This window comes from Limulus polyphemus, unplaced genomic scaffold, assembly GCF_000517525.1.
Source record: "Limulus polyphemus unplaced genomic scaffold, Limulus_polyphemus-2.1.2 Scaffold59, whole genome shotgun sequence".
Classification (NCBI taxonomy): domain Eukaryota; kingdom Metazoa; phylum Arthropoda; class Merostomata; order Xiphosura; family Limulidae; genus Limulus; species Limulus polyphemus.
Window position 1 is genome coordinate 421,465 of NW_013665669.1, and position 10,364 is coordinate 431,828.

Below are 10,364 nucleotides of genomic sequence, written 5' to 3' on the forward strand. Positions count from 1 at the left end.
GGATTCGAACCCGCGACCCTCAGATTGTGAGTCGAGCGCCTTATCCACCTGGCCATGCCGGGCACTCTATAATATTGCAAAAAACTTCAAATTACCCAAAACGTTTCATATTGAGAATCAAAATAACTTTTAGAAAGTAACAAATCCAAAAGATTTCATAAAGAAGGAAAAAATCATTGGCTTAATACAATTCTTGAAGTATTTTAATGTGTACATAATTTTTATAACAACCCCTTCTACAATGCTACTGTTAGTTAAAACCAACATTTTTTTGTACGATGTTGACAACTGACCATAACTTTAGAACCATTTTATTTTCTCGTATAATTTCAAAGGAATTAAAACTAACATGGAATGAAAAAACGTTTATTCACTAGTTATTTAAGTAACATATTTTTCAAACATATGAAAATTAAGTATATTGTATATAATAGTGTTGGTGTACGTAATATTAGTGTCTACTATTTTTTTCACACCACAGTATATAAAACACCGACCGTAGTAAAATAATATTCTTTGCTGAAGAAGATACATAGACATAGATAAAAGGGTAAATATAACATTATTTAGATGAATATATTTTTACTTTACCTTGATTAGGCAATTATTGTTCTACAGTGGTCCAATGATTTTTCTAGTACAATAACATTTGTTGAATAGATATTTAATTTAAAATATAATAGTTTTGCTGTAGTATAGGAGATGGCTATCTTCAAGTAATACAAGTCTAAAAGTTTCTAATGCTGTGATTTCAAAGTGTATTGAGTACTTAATACATACACTGGATTACTGAGGAAGAAAAAAATCTCACTTCAATGCCTGACAATAAAGAATCGAGATTCCTCAGTTACAACCAAACTGATAATTATATTTAAAAAAACAACTGATAATGCATCTCTACGCAAACTGAAGAAATAAATTTCTCAAACTTTATATAGATATACATTGCAGTATACACCTGGATTTTTTACTTAGACAACTTCTACTTCTAATAAGGAGTTGCATTATTAAAGTGTATCTTTATAAACAGCGGTGAGAGTCTAAGTTTTGAAATAGAATTGCGTCTTAACACTATTAAGCTACTTAGAAATATTTGTGTAAAATCTTAAAACCTTTAGCTTGTGATGTTAATGAGGCTCATAGTTAAATATTACTTATTATCCCAGAATGTTATGACTTTAATTTTCATGTGTGTTAGAGATTCAAGTTAGATGTCAGAAAGAATGAGCATAAACGACGAAAGAATATACTAGCATGTCAGTATTCTGCGATTAAATATATGATTTATTAATGTAAAGAATGAATTTAACTATTTAGTTTAATTCTATTTAACAGCTGACAAGGCTACATTTGTTGTTTTAAACTAAAATGTGTTTTCACTAGGAACGACTTAATAGTTTAATATTGAAAGATAAAGAATAAATAAAAAAATGGTGATACGAACTAGATTTCATTACAAAAAACAACAACAACACACATTTTCAAATTCAAAGTAAACTTAGTGACATAAAACCAATATTTACCTTATATTATAGAGGTCTTCATGTTAAAAGAAATATAGGTTTATGTTTTTCATTTAACGCAAAAATCATGAAGATAGCTTCATCCATTCTAAGATACACATGAAAATTTCTTTTATGAGTGAACTCCAAAGATAACTCAAATTTTATTGTTTTGTAGGACCTCTAATAACAAAGTTATTGATGTAACAGGCATTTTTAGTGTTTTATTCTACCTAAGGTTTAACAGTTCTAGGTATAGTTATAAGGGAAATGTCTCTATAAAGGTCAAATATATATTATTACGAATTAAATCACCGCATTGAAGTTGTAAGCATACTAATTGTAAAAACGATATTTTAGGTATCGTGATGTCATATGATGCTTAATGCAGATCGTCCGACTATTGACCGACAACCAGTATCCATCTTAACAGGCTTCTACAAAAAATGTGGATATCAGTCTTAGAGCAGACACCATGACAAATGTTCCATCGTTAGCTTTCACGACTAGTATAAGAATACCAAAAGTACAAAGTCTCTTGGAATTACAAGGGGAGACTATTGAGATATATAGCCGAATGAAATTACTGTGATTCTAGTTTCTTCAGCCATCTTTCTCTTGTAAAGAGCCGTTAGTTTCGAGCTGTAACAGCAAGCTTATGTACTTCTAGTTTGTGAGTTTTCATCATTTTGAAATCATTGTTTGTTACATTCTTAATGGTACTAAGAGATATATTCAACTTCATTGCAATGTGTTTGGGGGTCAGGAGATTCTCTTTCATAACCATATCAGGGACTTTGTGAATTAATATTGCTATGAATTAGTTTTATATCCCAAAGTTACTTTGTGCGAGTTCGTTTCGCTTTTGTGATGCGTATTGAAGGATCTATTCTTCAATTCGGAATAGCCTGTGTCATAAATCCCTAGCCAAAGTAATCCATGACAGCATTGAAAACTGTCAAACTATCGGAAATTCGTCACGAACCAAATGTTTAGGTACTAAATATGTCATTTTTGTTATTACGGTCTGGCTCTGCAGAGACATGTCACTACATGTGCAAATAGTTTTATAAAGTGCGATTAACCCTCATCATTACTCCAATAGCTTTCTTGTAAAGTAAGAAGAGTAAACGTGTTGGTTTCGAGTGTTACTGATTGGATTTTCCTTATCTAGACAGCTAAATTAGGAGTGAATTGCTATACCAGAACTTTAGGAATTCTGCATGGTGCCATAGCCAGAATATACGTGTCAGCCCATGCAGGGGTAAAACTAAATGAGAAGTCCCTTTATTAAAACTTTATTAAGATTGACTCCTCAGTATTAATAAGACAAAAGCAGCAACTTGAACAGTCTTCGTCGATATTCAGAAGGAATGAAACTGCTTGAAAACAAAGTAACGTATACTGTAACTAGAAAAAGATGGGGAATCAATAGGGCAATATATAGCCAGAAAGCCACAGGTATGTGTGTGTTATCTGATAACAAAGCCACATCGGGTTATCTGCTGTGTCTTCCAAGGGGAATCGAACCCCTGATTTTTGCATTGTAAATCCGAAGACTTACCGCTGTCTCACCGGGGGACAGCCACTAGTAACATAGTAAAGAAACTCGTATCTGCATCTACAAGAGGGATTAAATCCTGTCGGCCCAACCTATGGGTTTGTTCTTGGTAGTCAACTCAACTAGGGATTCTGATATGGCAACTTTGTTCATGTGTTACATAAGGTGTTGTTCAGGTTTGAAAAGAAAAGTAGCAATAACCCAAAAATGAAGGACATTCAGTTTGTACATAAAGCTGAATTCTTAATTATTTAAACCACAAGCCTTATATTTCAAGGTATAAATGTACTTCCTCTAAACAAGAATGTCTTTACATTGATATATAACTGAACCACTTCTAAATCCAGTCTCTTTTAATCTTCATATATGATTGTATCGTTTTTGCAATGGGTTAATCGCTCTTTATATAAGCCATTTTTATGTGATGACACAGTGTCAAGTCGCCGCGGGTATAAACTGTGACGCCACTGGCAACACGCTTAGCAATATTTGACCATATATATATATAGAAAGCTACTTAAATGAAGCTGGGCATATCTCCTTGTATTTTTAACGTGATAATAGACAAGGGTTTGAATTTGAAGAAGATTAATAAGCTAAAAATCCATCAGATTCTAACGACGTCTTAAAATCAAAGCTGTTTGCATGAGAAAATTTAATGAAAAAATTGGAATGATATTCATCCCATTCGACCTCATACCTGTAAATCTTCAAATGCAGTTCCAATAGACTTTTTTGCTTTTGGTCTGCTTAAACGTGGCCTTGGAAACTCACGTCCACGTACAACAAAAGGTCTTTGGAAAATTTATTAAGATATGTGACCTAAGATTAACCTCACTATCCATCTCAACACTTGTTACAATGAAAATTGCGGAGTTGGACTGAAGATAAACCTCACTATCCTTTTCAATACTTGTTACAATGAAAATTGCGGAGTTGGACTGTGCTTCACCGATGATGATGGAGGTACTTCGAAGGGCAAAAACGTAAGGCCAGAAACATCATGCGATTAGTTTTAATAAACATAACACTGTACAAATTTTCAAAAATAACTTGTCTTATTTCTCCTACCAATACCACCTATTTACAACAGTTATTTTAACTCCATGCGGCAGCATTAAATCTTAAGTCTTTTCCCTCTAGACATATTCAACGTCAAAATTATTACTCTTTCAACAGTAAGTATAATTCTATCGTTACAAAGCTATGCGTATATCATCTATAAATCGTATTTCGTCTGTTAACACTTATAAATGTATCACTTCTTAACCATAGTTTTATCATAACAAAAACATAATTGTAATTATAAAGTTTTAATCGTCACCAACAACTGTATTAATATTAACAGCATCATAGCACTATTTACAAATTTCAGTTCTTATGCTTATAAGCATAAGTGTAACACTTCTAGAAAATAATATTTCTATTGCGAAGTATTACAGCATCACCTCTTAAATCATAGAATTTATGTTACGGAAGCATAACAGCACCTTTTCTACACCGCCAATTATATCTAACGACACCATTTCTAAAAGTTAATTTTTACGTTTTCAATCATAAATGTAACACCTTCACAACTCTATTATTTTAAAGATAACAATATAACAACTACCACACCTTTTCTATTTAAAAGCACAAGTATAGTGTTTTTAAAATATACATCTTATTTTCCCACTATTATTTTATTTCCAAACATAGCTCTTCTGAGCCATGACATTTCTATCTCTGAGGTACAACTGTATCATATCAAAGTCACAAATATACTATCTCTAAGACTCTAACTACAATATCAATATTTGAACCATAACACTCCTATTTACCATTAAATTATACATCATTTATTGTCAAGCCATGAAGGTTTAACTCTTATTCCACCAAGACGAAAAATATTTCTAAAACAAACTCTTCATGTGCCCAAACTATAACTGAAATACCTCTAAAACATATAGCAGTTGACCTATAAACCAGAACTATTCACTTGTAAACCATACCACCGCTATCTACCAAATGCACAAATATTATTTTCAAGCCACTAAACTTGAAATATTATTTCACCAAGGCATAAAAGTCTAAACTACATTCTTCTGTTCTCAACCTGTAACCTTTCTAAACCAGTTACCTGTAAACCATTCATGTTTTATCTTCAATCCACAACGTGTGTCGTTTCCAAGCAATCCTCAAATTTTAAGCCAAATCTTTATACCACCACGCTATAGCTGTATTAGTTTTAAATTGAAAATACTATATCTCCAAGCCTCAATTGTGACATTCTGAAGGTAGAATTAATACATTTTCAAGATATAATTACAGCATGCACTTTGTCACTCTTTCTTTTCAACTACAAGTTTACCAATTCTGAGCAATAATTGTTGTTATAACTATGAAAATTTTGATTCAACTGTAAGCATGTAGTTAATCTCTTTTCTTTAAATGTATTTCCACTTTGTTCTAAATTATATTTTTGCTTTACACTGGTGGTAAAAATATAACTATAATCTATACTTCGGGTCCTTTCATAAAAAATCAAAATTCTAACAATTTTGTTATAGGTTAAAACATTAAACATCTTAAAGATAAGACAGTATTGCTTCAATTGGTATCAAAATTGTGTTGTACATTCTTATTCCTCAAATATTTAATATAAGTTATATTTACAAGAAGAAAAAAAGAATTCAAAGAAAAGTTAGGTAAATTTATTCGAATAAGAATAGTAAGCTACGAAGTCACAGATACAATTCACATGTTTTAATTTAAAATAACAGTTAAGTGTAATTTTCACAGAATTAGCAACATTTTTCAATCATTTTTCTATTTTTCTTATTTGAATGATACTTATCCTAGTATCCTGAAAAATGTATGTTACATATAGAAATACCTTACCTTTTCGCTGCCTCATGTCAACATTAATTTAAAATTAAAAGAGTGTTGAAATTCTTGTATTAATTTACTAAGCGATGCAATTTATATCTGAAACTTTTTTAAATTTAAACTTGTTTTAGGGACAGAAGTAAAGAAATATTACCCCCTTTTCGCAAAACTGGTCCAATACGTCAGGACGGTTTCTGCTAACGACACCTCTGAACGGGAAAAGTTTTGCTGGAAATGTGCAAGATTTCCAACTAAAGGAGCACCGAAAACATAGGGAAGATCTTCCCCATGAATACAACCAAATCGCTTAGGGAATTCCGACTCTTCTGTTTGATGACCAAATACAAATAGAAACGTTTTCTTGCTTCCTTTTGCTCTGTATTCAGTTGCTTTAAGCAAAGGGCCAACAACAAGGCCATCGCCCATAGCATCAGCGGTATTCTCCAGAGTATTGATGGGGTGTTGATTAGCTCTCTCCCAGTCCGTATATTCATTTTCTATTACATAAAATATTTCTTGCAAATGATATGTATATACGTTTGTTACTAATGTCTGAAACAGCTTAGTTCGACGACCTTCTTCTATACCATAACGTTCTTCATTCGCTGAAAACTTGAAGTAAAATTCCATTCTAGAGACACCAAGCAGAAGATCATATTGGTTGTACAGGTTATTGTAGTCTCTCATCAGTATCTCAGGCTCATTAGGTATCACAATTCCGTCAACAACTGGTCCGAAGGATGGCAGATAGTCCGCTACAATTAACTCTACGTTTAATATGCTTTCCGTAGGTCGATTTCTCAGGCAATCAACCATAACAACATTGCTGACTGTCGGGCAACTTAGCTTGTTAGCTAGCTGACGAGTAAACTCTGGAGCCTGTCGGGCTATTGCCCAGGGGCTGAGTGCAGATCCGCTTTGCATGATGCTGCGATGGAATAGTCCTGTAAATACACAGCATGTTTTCATATTAATAATGATAATTTCATCGAAAATAATCTTGTTTTCAAGCAAAGAAATCTCAAAGTTTTCTTACATATATTTTTGATTTACACATCCGATATAAACTTTTTTTTCCTTGAGTACACACACATATATATATATATATATATTCATAATTATCAGTTTTGAATTACTGTTTATTTTTATTCTGGCTTTTGGTCGATCAGTAGTGCTTTCCGAGCTTTAAAGCTGCTTTTCAGCCAAAGGCTCTTCTTTTAGATATTGCTGTTATTTATATCAATCTATAACTCTGGGTATATGTGGTAACAACTGTTAACACTGCTGACTGATTTTGAGATTCGAATATAAACAAACGATAAGTTAAACCTTTGAATATATTTTATTGATTTTGAATAAACCCGAGAAGTTCACACCCATATGTATATGCTTATTTTACTAACCATAAAACCGAGAAAAATCTTAAGATGAAGAAAACAGATAAATCACAAAACAAAAAACCCTGTAATCCGAGTGCTTTTGGAAAATCATCCGAGAGCCCTCGTTTATCGCATTTCTTGTAATGCAATTTATATATTATTAACATACCGTTACGGTTTGTTTGTTTGTTTTCGCGCAAAGCTACACGAGGGCTATCTGCGCTAGCCGTCCCTAATTTAGCAGTGTAAGACTAGAAGAAAGGCACCTAGTCATCACCACCCACCGCCAACTCTTGGGCTACTCTTTTACCAACGAATAATGGGATTGACCGTCACATTATAACGCCCCCACGGCTGAAAAGGCGAGCATGTTTGGTGGGACGGGGATGCGAACTCGCGACCCACAGATTGCGAGTCGAGTGTCCTAACCACTTGGCCATGACCGTTACGGATATAGCATACTATACTTACGGACAAGACAAATGTTACCCAGCTGTTTATACATAATACCTAACGGAAAAGACTTAAGTGTATTTTGAAACAAATGCTGATATATATTTAAAAAAATTGAAAGTGTAGGAACGAGTACACCAGATATGTGAGGAAACAAGACAGGAATGGACGTGGTATATTAAAAATTCCTCAGTACGAACTAACAGGGGGGGGGGCGTGTCCAACATCCGGTCCATGCCTACCTTGTTTATTCTTTCTATCCTGTATACAATAAGCCAGGTGGAGTAAACTTATCACACTTAGTTAAGCTTATCATACAATGACTAGAGGTTTCTGTAAATCGAATTATTAGAGGCAATAAACGTACTCTAAAGTCTGTTTATACGACACCAGGAAAATCAGATATTTGTGTAAACCCATAACTTGTATGTTTGTGTTTTCTTTACAACTTGTCCTTTCTTTTGCAATTGCATGAGAAGATAACCGGATTTCGTACATTAGCTAAATAGGTGGATTAAAATACAAAAATAAAAAATCCTAAGTGGTTTCTGTATATCAACGTCATGGATTCGTTACTGTATATACAAAAGTAGAAGAATCATAGATACTTTTGTATATACCCATAAGTTCTATAATATCACGAACACAGGAAAACGAAGAAGGCATGGACACCCCCTTGTGATATTCTACAAAGGAAGTTTTACAACACCATGCCCATTCCTACCTTGTTTCTTTACTTTTTGTTCACCTATTCCTACACTTTTTTAAAATGTTTTCTACTTGTTGGTGCACTTTTTTTTAATGCAAGGTAATATGGTCTTATGCATCATTCATTTATTTGTGTCTGTTTGTTACACAGTTAGTAGTGTTCAACAATGTCAGTCAGTGAGAATTTCGTGGTTTTGTGAATTTTTTGTATCTACTCTGCTGACTTTCTCAAGTGGTACTATGGCTTGTAATTTTGTATTTGGTTTGTTTATCACCTATATGAGTCTCTCAAACACTTTTGAAGATTTATTATTTGGTTGTTAAATGTGTATATATATAAGTAAATACTTTGTATTGCATGTATTGTGTATCCGCCCCATTCCTAATATAAGTACTTCCGTACTTATGATATTCGCATTTTCTTTAGGTACACGACAGAGACGTAACACCTGTTACTAGTCGTCTGTAGAAAGCGAAGTCAGTGGTCATACAGAGCCAGATCTGTTTTAAAAGTTTGTTTAAAAATTGAAATAAACAGTATTTTCGTTATGGCTGTCATTCTCTTTCTAATTTAACCAAAATAAAGTTTATGTTAAACTGATTAACACTTCTTCACAAACTACTAATTTTGAATGGGCGAATTTTTCAATGTAACGCCCAACTAGAGTTTTATATAGCGATCGAAATATAACGCCGAAACTGGAGAAGCTTGAAGCATAACGCCGATACTGGCGATGCATGAAGCTTATAGGATTACATGCGTGTTGACAATAAAACTTGGCATAATTTTAATCACATCATTATGAACTTGTCCAGTAATATTTTTCAACAGGAATAGTGTATAATTATGCTTTCAGATACGATAGACTCCCCAGTGGCTTAGCGGTAAGTCTGAAGATTTTTAACGCTAGAAACCGAGTTTCGATACCTGTGGTGGGCACAGAAATGATAGCCCATTGTGTTGCTTTTTGCTTAACTATAAAACAAACAAACAGATATGGTGTTTTCAACAGGCATGGTAAATAATTCTGATTTCAGATAAGATGTTTTAACAAACTCTGAATCCTATATATTTCCTTTTTATAGTAAGTTTAATTTTCTTGTCAGATAAATCTGAGGTAAATCAAACCAAACAAATTTCTATTTAAGCTATAAGATATAAACTATTAATCAGGTTTGGAGCTCTTCTGTACGTACAGTTAATCGGCAAGGAAACAATGAATAAATTCGATAGTTTAAACCAACCGTTTGTGTTCACATATGTAATTTGAATATAATTAGGAGGCCTTAGCAAATACTAATATAGTTGTTGTATTCTTAATCTGTTTCAAATAAACAGGAAATTACCCCAATGGACTTATATTAGTTCATCAGGAAACGTAATGACCTTAATGGCCAAAATAGCTTGATAGCCCTGAAACAGTTTATGTCAGTAAATGAGAATCATATTAGCTCACTTATCAAGTAAACCAGTTTAAATATAATTTTAATTACGAATATACTAACTATAGCTTATGTACATTAATTATTCGAGCTTTTCATATAAAACCAAACCAAGTAAACCAACACTAAATATATTTAATTTGATTAGAAAGTGCGATAACCTTACAGTCTCATGGTATTCACCTGCTGTCTCTCAGTTCTTTTATAGTTTCCTAATTCTCTACTGTTAATCAACTGAGACTTCTTAACAACCTACTACATTTTCTCAGTAAGCTAAACATTGCGGAATCTGTGTTCTCAACTGTAATTTCTTGGCATTCAGTTATAGTCTTAAAGTACCTTAATGTAATTTTAGAACACTCTACTGCAATATCCTAGTAACTTTGGGGTGAGCATAGCCTGGTAATTAGAGTGCTGGGCTGCGGATCGAAAAGTCTGGTACTCTAGACA

At 33.0% G+C, this 10,364-nt stretch overlaps 1 protein-coding gene across 2 annotated transcripts in view; it reads right to left on the bottom strand.

Moving 5' to 3' along the window:
- Positions 1-10,364, bottom strand: part of LOC106464310 (neuroligin-4, X-linked-like) — a 145,527-nt gene that overhangs the window by 12,415 nt on the left and 122,748 nt on the right. For both annotated transcript variants that reach the window (XM_013924444.2, XM_022392554.1), the window contains one exon: positions 6,086-6,875. In XM_013924444.2, the coding sequence (XP_013779898.1) occupies positions 6,086-6,875 (790 nt within the window). The remainder of the gene's footprint in view (positions 1-6,085; positions 6,876-10,364) is intronic.